Source organism: Typopeltis vanoorti, chromosome 7 (genome assembly GCF_054136105.1).
Source record: "Typopeltis vanoorti isolate ZY-2024b chromosome 7, IOZ_Tvanoo_1.0, whole genome shotgun sequence".
Classification (NCBI taxonomy): Eukaryota; Metazoa; Arthropoda; class Arachnida; order Uropygi; family Thelyphonidae; genus Typopeltis; species Typopeltis vanoorti.
Genome location: NC_143555.1, coordinates 141585807 through 141603482, shown reverse-complemented (window position 1 = coordinate 141603482; position 17676 = coordinate 141585807). Strand labels below are relative to the sequence as shown.

The 17676-nt window shown below is 38.1% G+C and overlaps 1 protein-coding gene across 1 annotated transcript in view; it reads left to right on the top strand.

The window, feature by feature from the left end:
* Nucleotides 1-15813, top strand: part of LOC150105136 (ADP-ribosylation factor-binding protein GGA1-like) — a 137601-nt gene extending 121788 nt beyond the window's left edge. Inside the window, exon 7 of the mRNA XM_090395126.1 lies at nucleotides 15613-15813. Within this exon, the coding sequence (XP_090251252.1) occupies nucleotides 15613-15813 (201 nt within the window). The remainder of the gene's footprint in view (nucleotides 1-15612) is intronic.
* The last annotated feature ends 1863 nt before the right edge of the window (nucleotides 15814-17676 follow it).

Sequence of the window (17676 nt, the reverse complement as noted above, 5' to 3'; positions counted from 1 at the left end):
TCTGCCTATCAACCAATTTCTGCAACCCACAAATCTTCAACCTGTTGTCATAAGGTTCATTCCATAGACCTGCTATCATCTTAGTCGCTCATCTCTGGATCCTCTCCACCTCCTCCCCATCAAGAAGAAACCCTGGCACCCAAATCTGGGCACAGTAGGCTATATGAGGTCTTATCAAGGCTCGATACACAGGAACAATAACCTGTTTGTCTCTGCTTGTTTAAGTATTTTTCAGCAACCAAGTGATTTGTTGAGCTGATTTAGCCACTTTTGCGATGTGCCCCCTATCCACCAACACTCCCAAATCCCTGGCCTCATCAGTCTCCTGGAGTACGGTTCCACCAATGTGATATACTGCTGCTAATCTTTTCACCCCAAAATACATAACCTTACACTTTGCCACATTAAATTGACATCCATTCTCCTTAACCTAGTCCTCCAAACTATCCAAATCATCTTGCAAAATTTTGACATCCTTTGCACTCACTATTGCTCTACCCAACTTTGCATCATCAGCAAAAAAATGAACACTTCCTCTCAGATTTTTTCCTATATCGTTAATGAACAAATTGAAAAGTAGTTGTCCAATAACAGAACTCTGTTGCACACCACTAGTCGTTTTTTGGAATCTACTCCTGAATAAACCATTCTCTGATACCTCTCCATCAACCACCCTCCTATCTATCTCACCAACCCTATATCCATCCCCATATGCTGCAGTTTACTGATTAAAAATCCATGTGGTATCCTGTCAAAGGCCTTATCCAGTTCAGCCATCACTGTGTTATAAAACGTGAGCAAGTTACTGAGGCATGATCTACCCTTCACAAAACCATGTTGTCCCCCATACAGTATCCCATTTTCATCTATCCAATCCTGTATTTTTCTCTTAACTAATTTCTCCAAGACCTTGACAACGATTCCTGATATGCTGATCGGTTGGTAATTTACAACAGCAGTCTTGGAACCTCCTTTATGCAGTGGAACTATTTTCCTCTCTTTCCACTCCTCGGGACTAACCTAGACCTGAGACTCAAATTAAACAAAATGGTCAAGGGCACTGACAATTCTTTAGCCGCTTCATGTACGACATGAGCTGGTATACCATACAATCCCACAGATGTATTGACATTGAGGTTTTGTAATAGACTATTCGCCTCCACTTCATTCACTGCAATTCTCGTATAATCTATTGGTTCATTCATTCCTGCAATGTCACCACCTGGATGATATACTCTTGCAAAGTGCTCGCTCAGTAATTCAACTATATCAACTGATTCGGCTACCTCCCTACCATCGGCATTCTTTAAAATTATATACATTTTTTATATACATATACATTTTTTATTTTACTTGCAACATATCGAAAAAACTGTTTGGGATTCTCTTTAGCCTGCATGGCTAATGTTCTTTCATAATCCGCTTTTGCTTTTCTTACCACACTCATTACCCTTCTGGCTTGCGCTTTATACTGTTCATGTGCCTGCTGGTCACCTTTCTCCTTAAATTCCCTCCACAGTTGTTTCTTTTTTTGCAGCTCAAGCTTAATGTTGTTATTCATCCATTAAGCCCTACTTGATTTATTATTCAGACTCTAGGTATCCAGTCGGCCATTGCCTCATGCAAACACTTCTTAACTGCCTCCCATGCACTATCAACATCCAGCCCGTGCAGTTTTACATGCCATGGCACTGAACCAATCACACTCCTAAGCTTGTGATACTTACCAGCCTGATAATTCCACATGTACCCTGTCTTAATTGTAAATTCCACACCTTTAGCCACCTCCCAAGTCAAGACCCTGTGATCACTCTCATGAATTGGTGGCAACATGGTCATATTCATTACAGCCAAATTCTCACAGTTACTAGGTCAAGCACTCTCTGACCCCTAGTATTTTCCCTTACATGCTGTTGCAGATAGTTATCCCTTAATAATCGCATAAAATCTAATTCCTTCCTCCCATGTGTCCTCTCCTCCTTCCAATCAGTGTTACCTTAGTTGAAATCTCCCATAATAATTAACTTCCTTCCACTCAGGAGGTTAATTTCTTCTATTTGCTTATGCATACTATCTCCATCACCTGGTCTATAGCAGCACCCAACTGTATATTTTGTTCTGCTAGCCTCAAATATGCTCTTTTCTTTATCCTGCAGTTCCACTTCTATTCTCCTTGGCTGTAGCTCATCAGCTATCATCAATAACACTCCCCCCCCCATTTTATTCTCCCTGTCACTCCTGAACATACCATACCCCTCACATTCAATCCCACTAGCTATATCATCTTCTGTCAGCCATGTTTCATTAATGCCAATAACCTGTGGCCTGGAAGTGCCAACCAAGGCCAAAAATTCTTCTTTCTTGTTCCTAATACTTCTGGCCTTAGTATACATTAATTGCAGAAGTCCATATGTTCCATCCCTATTTTGATGCCTTATACCAACTATCCCATTCTGATACTCGCTCGGGCATATTACACACATTCATACACTCAACTGTCTCCCTAAAGTCTGCATATCTCCCCCCACCCTTAATAACTCAGTTTTCCTGATTCTGCACATCCACTTCCACTTCATTCAACAACACCTTTTCAAGTCTCCTTACACTAAATCCATTCAAATGCAAACCATCCATCTTATATAAATTCTTTCGCTCATCAAACTCACTCCACACATCCAGAAATTCCACACCACTCGTCCTGCATAATCTGCGCATAAAGTCATTAGCAATTTTGGCCCTCCTTCTGTGCTCTTCACTGTCATACTGCGGCAACAGACTCACCATTCTACCTCTCTCACTCTTCTCTTTTGCTACCTCAAGTAATTCCTTCAAATCCTCTTTCATAGCCATTTTGTCTCCTTTCAAATCATTTGTTTCTGCTACTGCTATCAATTCTTTCACCCTCTGTTTTTGCATTCTAATTGACTTCCTTACATCCTTAACGTTCACACCAAGTTGGTATGATTTTGTTAAACTCTCATCTATCACACCTCTTACTAAAGAATCTCTGTACAACACTTGCTCTTTCATTTTGTTTACACTCACTATCATACTCTTATTTTTCTTATCATACTTTTGCCGTTTATTAGTTGGTACGCTCGGTAAACATTTTTGCCAACGCTCCAGGTGCCGATTTGCCCTGTGTATGGCTCTGCATAACCATGCGATCTCACTCATTGCATCTGTCTCATCATTTTTATTATCCGTTAATTCATTCATTCGTTCTTTCTGTATGTTTACCTTCATTCTCACTTTCAATGCTACTCTCATAGCTATCTGGTACTACCTCGCAAATATTACTATTCATACCTCGCATATCACTATTTTCTACATTCTCACTTTCAACAACGATATCACTCTCACGACCTGAAACACTCTTTAAATCCTCACATTCCTTACACTTTCTGCACACATTCACTCCACAATCGTTGTCTAACCGGACTCCAACCGCTCTCCTAAAAGCATACATTTCACGAACAGTACACTGAATAAAATCCTTTAAATTAAAAGTTTTAAAGACAAAGATGGCGACCTGGAGGCCATTGTATTCATATTCCTCCTTATTGGCGCCATGTGTGCAAATAATCGTATCTATCAAATTACTAATTGGAAACTCAGAAAACACACAAAAATCACCCAGACACGCTGAGATACGAAAAGTAAATAATACTACGTAAGATTCAAGCAAATTTACCAATTATTACTTAAAATAACACTTATCTGTTCAGGAGGTCTCTCCAAACACTACACACCATGTATCACTCTAGTGGCCAATCAAATATGGTATGAAGGTCACCATTAAAAAGACAAAGACAATGAAAATAGGCAGAAACATTGAAAATATCAACTACTTAGGCACGATTTTTAGTGAAGATGGTAAATTAAATATGGAAATGTGACAGTTAATTTCCCAGAATGCGCGCACACAAAAACTGTATTTGCTTACCTTGTGTAATCTCCTTGTATAGCAGTGCACTTAGCTATTCAATGCTGCCATTGTTCAAAACATTTCTGGAATTTGGCTTCTAGAATGCTTTTAGTACTGTTACCACTTGACTTCAGAAATGAAAATTTGTGCCCTTTCACAATGTTCATCAGTTTTGGGAATAGCTTAAAGTTGCAAGGAGCTGCCTAGTGAATATGGAGAATTGTCAGATTTTGCAATTGGTTTTTTAGCCAACAAACTCACAGACAGCTATTGCATCATGTGCAGGGACATTGTCATAATGGATATCTAGTTTGACCGAAGTTCAGGGCTTTCTTATGAACAGCATCACATTTCTTTGTCAGTACTTATAAATAACAATGTTGGTTCACTGTTTATCCTTGTTTAATGAATTCGAGATGAGGATTAACCTAAAAAAGGTAACAGCAGGGAAACGGAACAAAACATGGAGCAGCTGAAGATGCCAAGTATGGCGAATGAATTCGCAAAGAAAGTAGAAGAAGAAATGAATGAGAGAAATATACAAGAAAGTGATGATGTAAGTGAAAAATGGAAGATTCTGAAGGAAAGCATAATTACTGCTACAGAATTACATTTAGCCAAAACAGAAGAGGAAAGAGAGAAAAGAAAGAGGACGTGGATGACTGACAATATTTTTAGGAAAATATCACAAAGAAAAAAGTTAGTTAACAGTAAAACAGAGGAGAAGAAAAGGTAGTATGAAGACTTGAGTAGGATATATGAAATACGATATATGAAATGAGATAGATGAAATAAATAAAGATACAACAGCAAAGGGAGAAAGAAATGACATAAAAGGTGTTTATAAAAACATTAATATGATGACAGGAAGGAGAAAGATGCAAAAGACTGGAGCAGTCAAGAATGAAAGAGGTGAAATTCTGATAGAAAAAGAGAAGATATTACAGAGATGGGAAGAATATGTAAGTAACTTTATGAAGACAGAGGAAGAGGAGAAAATCAAATGAAAGAGCATAGTGGGCAGAGGCTGTACATCATGAGGGAGGAATTGAATCTAACAATTCAAAAGATGAAAGAAGGAAAATCCCCTGGAATAGATGGTATATAGATAGAACTTATAAGGAATATAGGTGAAAAAGGTATGGAAGTGTTATGGCAAATTATTAATGGAATTACCAGAGGAGGTTAGAAAATCAATTTTTATTCCCATTCCAAAAAAGATGGGAGTTTTAGACTGTAACAATTTTAGAATGATAAATCTTATAACTCACACAGCAAAAATTTTGGCACAAATAATTTTAGAGAGAATTAAGAATAAAATAGAAAAATAAATGAATGAGGAACAGTTTGGATTCCGAACCAACAGAAGAACTAGAGAGGCTATAACTTGTCTAAGAATTATTGGGGAGAAAACACTAAACCATGGTGTAAAGTTATTTTTGGGATTTCTAGATTTTGAAAAGGCATTTGATACAGTGAAACATAAAAGACTTTTTGACATTCTAGAAAATATTGATATTCACTCTTATGACTTGGAAATTTTAAAGAGATTATATTGGTCACAAACAGCATCAGTATGTGTAAATGGAGAGGAAACAGGAGAATTCCCGGTGGAGAGAGGAGTTAGACAAGGATGCAAGTTATCACCATTATCAACAGATCTTTAAAGAAACACTTGAGGATGTAGAAAAAGGAATAAAAATAAATGGAAGAATCATTAATAACTTAAGATATGCAGATGATGTAGTGGTGATAGCAGAAAGTGAAAATGGATTACAACAAATTGTTCAAAGAATTGAAAACTCTTGTAAAGAGTACGGACTAAGAATTAACACAAAGAAAACCAAGATAATGATAATGGGCAGAAAAATAGGAGATAATGTAAAGATAAGATGTGGAGGAAAGATTTTAGAAGAAGTGGAAAGATTTCAATATTTAGGTAGCTGGATCTCAGAGAAAGGAACTTCAGAGTTGGACATTAGAAATAGAATAGGCAAAGCTAAATTGGCATTTATGGAAATGAAGAGAATTTTAATAAACAAGAATATTAAAATAGGTGTTAGAATTGGAATAGTTAAAGCAACAGTTTGGAGTATTGCAAGTTATGGAAGTGAGTCATGGACACACTCAGGAAGAGAGATATGGAAAGAATTAATGCATCGGAAATGTGTTATAGAAAGATGGAAAAGATTAGCAATATACAGAAAGAATATCAGATCAAGAAGTTTTAAGAAGAGTTGGGATGGAAAGAACACTGCTCAAGAATATTATGCAAAGAAAGACCAGATTTGCAGGACATCTTCTGAGAGGTTCTTCGGGACATCTGACAAGAACTATATTACAAGGGAAAGTTGAGGGGAAGAGAAGACGTGGAAGACCAACTAGAGAGTGGTTCAATGACATTGTGGCATGGACTGGTTTAAGAATGACGGAGGCAACATTTTGCAGAGAGAGAAATGGAGAAGAGCTGCTCATCTGCTGCAACCCTCTTTCTAGAGGATGCTACTGGACGACGACGAATGAATTCGAAGTGAACTTTTCCTTACGAAAAAAAAAAAAAAGCAAGCAAGCATTTTCTTGATCTGCAATTTTGGCATTCGTGCCATTTCACTCTGGGTGAAGGCGATGCATCACCAGTAATAACTCTTCAAAAACAGCCAGTTGTGAAGAAAGATCAGAACAAACACCAGTCTGCTTCTGCTTTTAATCTTCACACTGCAAATTTGCAGAAAAATTTTCACATTTCTAATTCATTTATCACAATTCTTTTAGTGTTTTTCTGTCTAAATTTAATCTTCTGTTATTAACCATATACTTAATCATCTATTGAATTGAATTAATTGTCACACTCTTTTCACATTTTCACATGTTCAATGAGTTTGTCTTATCCAAGTTTTTCATTGTGTCTTACATTTCCCCCCCATCCCTAAACCTGTTATGCCACTTTAAATACACTAGACTTTTTCATGGCATCATCACCCTTTTGCCTAACTTTGCACAAAACCTCAATGTTAATGTGCTGTTCTAAATTCTGTTTACTCATTTAACTGCCTAAACTAAGAAACATGCATATGGTAACTCTACACAGCTTGTCAACTACTGGTTGATTGATTTGATACAACTCAAGGCAATAATGTGAACATGTCTAAACCTGTACAGTCATGCAGGCCTGGTTGACTCTCCATATGCATGATAGAATTAGACCATGCTGGGAATTTAATTGTCATATCCTGTATATTCAGTATTTTATTTTAAATGCAAGTGCATGAAACCAAAATTCTGCAACTTTGCAGTTGTGGATGTCTGTGTTCTAGGATGTAAAAGTGATAACACTAAACTAATGGAAGATGTGAATACTGAAGTGCTTGTATATTCATATTTTATCATTCTTTAATATACATATAAATAGTTTTGCTTCACTCATTTGCATTTTAAACTAAAAGCCAGATGTATTCATGAATCTCATATGATCTCACATAGCACATGTTATGCTCTTTATTCCAGCATTCTTTATTCTTAATATCCTAAATTCCTCCAGTTCATTTATTACTATTATTATTACTATTATTACGGGCAACTCCAGGGAGTCATTGGACTCATCGAGGGAGGCCCCAAATCATATTCATCACAACTATTTGACATTCATACAGTATCTATCATACCTCGCCTTAAACTCATTCACTGTCACAGCATCCACCACAGACTCAGGGAGCGCATTCCACTCATTCACTACTCTAAAAGTAAAGAACCCAGCTCTAACACCTTTACTAACCACACTTTTGCCCAGTTTCCATGGATGTCCCCTAGTCCTCCCACAACCAGCCCTGTTCTCAAAAATATCTTCTGAATTAATTTTATAGAAACCCTTCAGTAATTTGAATGTCTCAATCATATCTCCCCTCCTCCGCCTATTAACCAATTTTTGCAACCCACAAATCCTCAACCTGTTCTCATACGGTTCATTCCACAGACCTGCTATCATCTTGGTCACTCGCCTCTGGATCCTCTCCACCTCTTCCCCATCAAGAAGAAACCTAGGTGACCAAATCTGAGCACAGTAGTCTAGATGGGGTCTTATCAAGGCTCGATACAGAGGAACAATAACATGCTTGTCTCTGCTTGTCATCGTATTCTTCAGCAACCAAGTGATTTGATGAGCTGTTTTGGTCACTTTTGCAATGTGTCCCCTAAATTTCAATTCCTTATCTACCAACACTCCTAAATCTCGTGCCTCATCAATTTCCTGGAGCACGGTTCCACCAATGCAGTAAACTGCCGCCAATCTTTTCACCCCAAAATGCATAACCTTACATTTTGCCACATTAAACTGACATCCATTCTCCTTAGCCCAGACCTCCAATCTATCCAAATCATCCTGCAAAATTTTGACGTCATCTGCATTCACTATTGCCCTACCCAACTTCGCATCATCCGCAAACAAATGAACTGTTCCTCTCAGATCATTTCCTATATCATTTATGAACAAATTAAACAGCAGTGGTCCAAGAACAGATCCTTGTGGCACACCACTAGTCACAGGCCGTCTTGTGGACTCTACTCCCGAGTAAACCACTCTCTGATATCTCTCCGTCAACCACCCTCCTATCCATCTCACCAACCCTATGTCCATTCCCATATGCTGCAATTTACTGATTAGAATTCCATGTGGAATCCTGTCAAAGGCCTTGGCAAGGTCCAGTAGAATCACCGTAAACCCATTAACTTTATCCAGTTCAGCCGTCACTGTGTTATAATACGTGAGCAAGTTACTGAGGCATGACCTACCCTTCACAAAACCATGCTGTCCCCGATACAGTATCCCATTTTCTTCTATCCAATCTTGTATTTTCCTCTTGACTATTTTCTCTAAGACCTTGACAATGATTCCTGATATGCTAATCTGTCGGTAATTTACTACAGCAGTCTTGGAACCACCTTTATGCAGTGGAACTATTTTCCCCTCTTTCCACCCACTCGGGACTAACCCAGACCCGAGACTCAAATTAAACAAAATGGTCAAGGGTACTGACAATTCTTTAGCTGCTTCTCGTACAACACGAGCTGGTATACCATCCAATCCCACAGATGTATTGACATTGAGGTTATGCAATAGACTACTCACCTCCACTTCATTAACCACAATTCCCGTATAATCTACTGGTTTATTCGTTTCTGCAATGTCACCACCTGGATGATATACTTTGGCAAAGTGCTCACTCAATAACTCAACTATCTCAACTGATTCAGTTACCTCCCTACCATCGGCATTCTTTAAAATCAATCTGCCATGTACATTTTTCCTTTTACTTGCTACATATCTAAAAAACTGTTTAGGATTCTCTTTAGCCTGCAGGGCCAATGTTCTTTCGTAATCCTTTTTTGCTTTTCTTACCACACTCGTCACCCTTCTGGCCTGTGCTTTATACCGTTCATGTGCCTGCCGGTCACCCTTCTCCTTAAATTCCCTCCATAGTTGTTTCTTTTTTTGCAACTCAAGCTTAATGGTGTTATTCATCCATTTAACCCCTACTTGATTTATTATTCGGACTCTAGCTTCATGCAAGCACTTCTTAACTACCTCCCATGCACTATCAACTTCTAGTCCTTGCAGTTGTACATGCCATGGCACTGAACCAATCAAACTCCTAAACTTGTGATACTTTCCAGCCCGATAATTCCACATGTACCCTGTCTTAATTGAAAATTCTACACCTTTAGCCACCTCCCAAGTTAAGACCCTATGATCACTCTCACCGATTGGTGGCAGTGTGGTCATATTTGTTACAGCCAAATCCTCAGATGTAATTACTAGGTCAAGCACTCTCTGACCCCTAGTATTTTCCATTACATGCTGTTGCAGATAGTTATCCCTTAATAACCGCATAAAATCCAGTTCCTTCCTCCCGTGTGTCCTCTCCTCACTCCAATCAATGCGACCATAGTTGAAATCTCCCATAATAATCACCCTCCTTCCACCCATTTCTTCTATTTGCTTGTGCATACTGTCACCACCATCTTTTCCATCACCTGGTCTATAGCAGCACCCAATTGTATATTTAGTTCTGCTAGCCACAATCTCACACCAAATGGCCTCAAATGTGCTCTTTTCTCTATCCTGCAATTCAACTTCTATTCTCCTTGGCTGTAGCTCATCAGCTATCATCAACAATACTCCTCTCCCCATTTTATTCTCTCTGTCATTCCTGAACACACTATACCCATCACATTCAATCCCACTAGTTATATCATCTACAGTCAGCCATGTTTCACTAATACCTATAACCTGTGGTCTGGAAGTGCCAACCATGGCCAAAAACTCTTCCTTCTTGTTCCTAATACTCCTAGTATTAGTGTACATGAATTTAAGACCCCCATTAGCCCCAACCCTACCTTGATGCCTTATATTAACTATCCCACTCAGATTTGTTGTCCTTATTTGCTCTGGCATATTATATTCATTCTTACATTCAACTGCCTCCATAAGGACTGTATCTCTACTCCCCCCCCCCTTAACAAATCTAGTTTCCCTGAATTTGCACATCCACTACATTCAGCAACACTTTCTCAAGTCTTCTTACACCATAACCATTCAAATGCAAGCCATCCATCTTATATAGATCCTTTCGCCCATCAAACTCACTCCACACATCCACAAATTCCACACCACTCGTCATACATAACCCACGCATAAAGTCATTTGCAATTATAGCCCTCCTTTTAAACATTTCACTGTCATACCGTGTCAAAAGACTAATCATTCTAACTCTCTCACTCTTTTCTTTTGCTACCTCAAACAATTCATTCAGGTCTTCTATCATTTCCATTTTATCTCCTTTCAAATCATTCGTACCTGCCACAACAATCATTTCTTTCACCCTTTCCTTTTGCTGTCTAATAGACGCAGTTACGTCCTTTATGGTCGCACCAGGTTGGTACGATTTTGTCAAATCCTCTACTAACACACCTCGTACTAACGAGTCTCCATACAGCACTCTATCCTTCATTTTGTTCATGTTCACATTCATACGTCTATTTTTCCTGTCATACTTTTTATTATTGGTTGGTTCATTCAGTCTACTTTTGTTCATGCACTCTAGCTGCTGTTTTGCTCTTTCTATCGCACTATTCAACAACGCGATCTCACTCAATGCATCTATCTCATCTTTTTTGTTCTCTGAGAAACCATTTATACTATCATTCACACTTTCTACATTCACACTCTCACAATTTTCATGTACAACCTTGCCGTTTCTTGTCATATCCCTGTTTCCTTCATTCTGAAGGTTGACAAAAATATCACACTCACGATCCGAAATACACTTCAATTCCACATTCTCCCTACATTTTCTACACACATTCAATCCTTTATTATCATCTAACCACACTCCGACTGCACTCCGCAAAGCGTACATTTCACAGCTAGTACACTGACTCATTTCTTTTATGCTACCGTTCTTTGATAACGATGGCGAACCTTCATTACTGGCCGCCATTTTCCTTCGCACAGGTGCCATACTTATCTGTGACGTGTTTTGTCAAATTATACCCTAATCTTTAATAATTATTCAATTAATAAATAAGAGGAAAAAAAGTACAAACATCAGAACATTTAAGTACTAAATATAATTAAATAAAATGAAATATAACTAAATACAGTAACTTAGCTTCGTTTTGTCTTCCACCGTTACGCGTTCGATTCCGACGGTACCAAAATATATTATATCGCGACAGCAACTAACTTCCAAAAAACAACCACTGAAGTACACTCGTATTCAGAGAAACAATTTAGCACTCAAAAACGTAGAAAAACGGGGAAAAAAGTGGACAATTCACCGATTAAAAATCACTTTCTTCTGCACAGCTCAATTATCTCTATTTTCATCTTGATCCTTGTCATTGATCACTGCATTATCTCCACCTGGATGATTGACACTTGCATACTGTCACTTCCATACCATCAGCATTCATTAAAGCTTGGCCTGGTTGGTGAGTGGTTAGCATATTCGCTCTCCAGCCAAAAGACTGCGGGTTCGAATCTTGCCGTGAGCATGGATGTTTGTGATTGTCTGTGAAAATACTAGTGGTGGTGGTGGTGGACAGTAGATGGTGTTGGTGTATAATTGCGGTTAGTGGATGAGGTTGAGTGGTGGAGATGGAGAATTGTAGAGTAGGTGCCCTCCCTTAATGAGTCTTTGACTCCCTGGAGGTGTCAAATAATAATAATAATAAAGTTATCCTTCCATAATCATTCTTCTTTTGGCTTACTGAGCAAAATAACTCTTTGGGACTAACTTTGGCTTACTCAGCTAGTTTTCTCTAATAATCTGAAGTTTTGCTTCCTCGTCTTACTAGTCACCCTTCCTGTCTATGCATTGTATCGTTCAAGATCCTGCTGATTACTTTCTTCTTTTCTCAGCCTTGTACCCTATGGCACTATAATTGTGCCAACTGGAATGAATTCTGGAATTTTTATGCCACTTTTCCATGGTCAGATTACTGGTTTCACACTCACTGAAATAATCCTCACTGGAATAGGAGCCTTTATTCCACCACCACCACTTCAAAAGGATAGTTAGTTGCTTTGGTCAGTATGTTGGGACCTCAAATTGTAGGCATTAGTGAGACTTGGCTATCAGAATCAGACATACTAAATGGTATTGAGCGTAAAGGGTACAATATTTTTAGGACGGATAGACAGGAGAGGAGGGGGCGTGCCGCTAATGATATTGGATGACTTGATTCCAGTTAATGTTGAGACCTATGATTGTAATACTAGTAAGGTTTTTCATGTGGCAATGAGTTTGAAGCCATCTGGTGTGAGATGAATCTAACAAGATCAAATACATAATGGGGTGTTGTTACAGACCTGGTGGATCATTGCTGTGATGAAGAAATACATCATCAAATAAAGAAAATGAGCGTGGAGAGAGCAATCATAATGGGGAACTTTAATTATTCAAACATTGATTGGATAGCAGTAAAATCTCATGAGAAGAATGAAACCGAACTTACTGAGCTATTGCAAGACGGTTTTCTCAAGCAGTATGTAACAGAAGGAACTTGAGGTCAAAAAGTGTTAGATTTGATAATAAGGTCAGAAAGTGTTTCAGTTAAAGCCGTAACTATTCTACCTCTGGTTGGTGACAGCGATCATGCGGTACTCACTTGTGTGAAGTGGCTAAGTTTATGAATGTTCCATTCAGAAAAAGTTACATGCTGAACTACAGAGTAGGAAATTATGACCAACCGAGGAGTATATCTAGTTAATTGGAATGGTATCAGTTGCTGGATGGGAAAAATATCGACGGTGCATGGAACATTTAAAAATTACTTAAATGATACAATATCAGAACACATCCTAAGAGTTTGAAGAATAAATAGGGTAGGAGTCAAATGGATGCCTGATCTTATCAAGCAAGAGATTATCCTGAGAGTTTGAAGAATAAATAGGGTAGGAGTCAAATGGATGTCTGATCTTATCAAATATTAAGAGATTTGTAAGAAAAGGATGATTTAGAAGGAATACCATGTGCATGAGGATGATGTCCATTATGAAAATTAAAGCAGCAGGCCAAGAGTGTCACAACTATTGTACAAAAAGCTAAGTCTGAGTATGAAAAGAAACTGGTTCTGATAGGTAAAGATAACCCTGAAGAATTCTATTGATATGCTTCAAGTAAAAGAAAGAATGAATATGAAAGAATAACTCTACTAATTGCAGATAGTGTGAGGGTTACAGATGCAGAATGAGTACCCATTTTGCTAAAAGCTATCAACCTGGTATGTGTAACATTGAACTCACGACTACCTCCTCACTGAATGAAGAAACTCAGGTGTATGAAGAGAAGGAGGAGGTATTAGAGCTGTTGCACAAATTGAATAAGAATTCAGCAATATGTGCTAAAAGAATGTTCAACTGAACCAGCTATTCCTTTAACCAGGCTATATAATTTGAGTCTCAGGACAGAGATTTCGCAAGAGTGGAAATAATGCATGATAATCCCATTGCACAAGGGTGGTGTATCCAACTATTGACCAATCAGTATCTCAAGAGTGGTGATGAAGATTTTGGAAAAGTTGGTCAGGGCTCGCATTCAGAAATGAGTTGACAGAGAATCTCTAGTTTGCAGTGAACAGCATGAGTTTACTAAGGGATGGTCATGTTTTAGCAACTTGCTCACATTCTAGAATTGACCTAGACAATTACCATTGAGTTAGACAAGGGGAATGGATATGTCATGATATTTCTGGATTTTGCTAAGTCTTTTGAGAGAATACTGTATGGAAGACTGTTGCATAAATTGGAGAATATGGATTTGGGTTATTAAAATATTAGCATGGATAAGATGGCTGACTGACAGATATCAAAAAGTGGTATATGGGGGGGGGGATGTGAGGCTGCAAAATTTAAGGTAACCAGTGGTGTATCACAAGGACCGCGCGGTTAGCCGAGTGGCTTTGCGCTTTGCAACCATATGTCTGGGGAAGGAGTGTCCCAGGTTCGATTCCCGTTGTAGACGTGAGGAATTTGAGGATCTTCCTCAGGCATAGCCAAGTTAGCCGGTCTTGGGCGCGGTCAGTAGGGTTTTTTCCGCCAGTTTATCTGGCGTTTTTCATCCCGCAAACAGGCAAACCGACCTCGTGAACATACACCTCTACAGTCAAAAATATATACCCCCCCCCCCCCCAGCGGCAGACCAGGCGACGGGTCGGTTGGGAGTAGTACTAATAAGTAGTCGCATCTAAGTAACACGCGGACCCTGCATAGGAAGCGGGAATAACGCGTAGAAGAAGAAGAAGTGGTGTATCACAAGGATCAGTCCTTGGTCCACTGTTATTCAATATGTATGAGGATGATCTGAAAAGTTCTTGGCTTAACAATGAAAAAACAAATTTATAATTTCATAATTATTTTTATTTTTCAACATCTCCTTTAAGACTAATACATTTATTCCTGTGCTGCTCCAGCACCATTATCCCATCCCTGTAGTGATTCTCAGTAAGATCTGCAAAATACCCCTCTACAGCTGCAATCACCTCTTGATTCAAAGAAAAATGTTGACCAGCGAGGATGAGTTTTAGTTTTGGGAAGAGATAGAAGTCAGAGGGAGCCAAATCTGTGGAATAAAGGGGATGTTCCAACAATTCATAGTGCAAATCCCTTAATTTTCCCATTGCCAAAACACCTTTGTGGGCAGGTGCATTGTTCTGATGAAAGATGACTTTTTTCTTCTGCAAACTGGGTCTTTTCTCACGAATTTTTTCATCTAGTCTGGTTAAAAGATTGGAATAATATTCCCTGGTTATTGTTTTACTCTTTTCAAGATAATTAATAAACAAAATGCCTTTAGCATCCCAAAACACCGATGCTATGACCTTTCCTGCTGATGGAACTGACTGTTTTCTTTGGCGCTGAACAACTGGCCAACTCTATCTTGCAGTATACTTAATTTTTTCCAGACTACATCATAATTTTAATATGGGATATTACTATAGGTGCTATTTAATCTCTAATCAGTGCTTTTTTTTCTTTGATATTGCTGTTTCTTTAATATGAATATGTATATTTTTATTATGTAGTTAAAATGAGTTTACATCTAAAAAGGTAGCAGCACAAACAAACTTGAATCTTTTATAATAGTAACAGAGAATAATTGTATAATATTTCTGAAATTATTTTGTAGTCTCAACGCATGGATCGGATAGCACAAAGAACTTCTTTATTAGAGACAGTTTCTACAAATATTAAGATGTTGAGAGATCTGATAACAAGCCACAGAACAAGAAAAATATCAGATAAAGAAAGGATCAAGATGAAAGTAATGACTTCTTGTGTGAATTGTTTTTGTAATATAATATTGTTACTTTGCATGCTTTTTAAATAAAATACTATATAGTCAACTCATACTATAGTAAACACCATTATAACTAACTCATTGTCTCCACAATATCCTGTAGGCACAGTGATATTCTAAAAGAGCAAGGAATACCTATGATCCCATAAGCTTGCTGTAGTGAAAGTTGATTGTAATTGTTCTGTTTATTTTACATAACTGAGAAGAAAAAAAAAGTATTCTAGATTTAGTGTGAGCCTGTCTTTCCGACATTATAAAATAAATGTTTTCATTCATTTTTTCTCCTTTTAATTAATTTCATTCTGAAAAACTTTTAAATATTGAAGTATTATTGATTGAATATAATACTAGAATATAAGTTCTAAAGGAGTGGAAAGAAGGCAAGATTGTATTAGTTCATAAAGGAGGTGACAGAATTCAAGCATCAAATTGTAGGCCAATCTGTGTGTCACATGTTGTGGTTTAAAGTGTTGGAAAGGTGTGTTAGAATCAGGATCCAGAATTGGGTGACAAAAATGGAATTATCTTTGATGGACAGCATGGATTTGCTAAACGAAGGTCATGTTATAGTAATTTACTTGTTTTAGTAAGGTGACAGCAACATTGGATGTGGGATATGGATACACGGTAGTATACTTAGACTTTGCAAAGACTTTTGATTACTGCATGATAAGTTGATAGTCAAACTAGAGTGGATATTAGACTAATGCATTGGATTGACTGTCTGATATATATCAGCAGGTGGTGTATAGGGAAGCAATATCCCAGAAGAGGAAAGTTCACTAGTGGTGTGTCTTAGGGATCTGTTTTAGGGCTATTGCTGTTTAACCTGTATGTTAATGATATTTGGAAAGATTTGAATGGGGATGTACAGTTATTTGCAGATGATGCAAGGCTGGGAAGAACTATGAGCAGTAAAGCAGATGTTGTGGCCTTACAAGAAGATTTGAATAGACTGGGTGAACGGGCAAGGGATTGGGGATGCCATTTCAGTGTTGCAAAATGTAAGGTTTTTAAATGTGAAAAGCAAAGATGGGATGTAGCATTTACTCTTGATGAGGATATATTGTTAGAGGTGGAGGAAATAAGAGATCTTGGGGTGATGGTGGATAAGGATCTGAAATTTAGAGGACATATTGCCAAAATTGTGAGGACATCACAACGAATTCTGGCAGTGATGCGGAGGATACTAACTTGTGGAAGCAAGGAGATTCTTGTTCTGGTTGTATAAGGCTCTGCCACATATGGATTACTGTGCACAGATTTGGTCATCTGGTTTTCAAAAGGATGAAAAGATGTTGGAGAGGGTCCAGAGGCAATTGGCCCAAATAATTTCTGATTTCTGGAATGTTAAATATGAAGAAAGGTTGAAACTATGCAATTTGCAGAGTCTAGTGGATAAGAGGAAGAAGGGATGATATGATAGAGTCGTACAAGTTGGTAATGGATTGTTATTAGATTAATATTGAAGAGGTTTTTCATAAAATGGTGGGAGATTGGGGGAGAACAGGAGGTCATCCCTGGAAGCTGTATAAGGAGGGTATGAGCACGGGAGTGAGAAGCAGGGTTTTTTTTGCTTGGAGAGTTGTGAATGATTTGAATTCATTGCCTGAGAGTGCATTTGCATTGTCTGCAGAGAATTTGAATGTGTTTAAGGCACAGTATGATAAGATGCGTGTATAACAAAAAAGACCTCCTAGATGTGACTCCATGGAGTACTAGGATAATAATAATATGATGATGATGAGTATGTGTAAATTTTTTTAACCATAAAACGAATGTAACAAATGATAACTAATGCTGAGTTAAAATGTTGAGTGAAATCCAGGTGACCAGCTTGAGCATAGTAATTCTGATGTAGCTTCAAGACCTCTGCTTGTTAGTGTGTTCTTC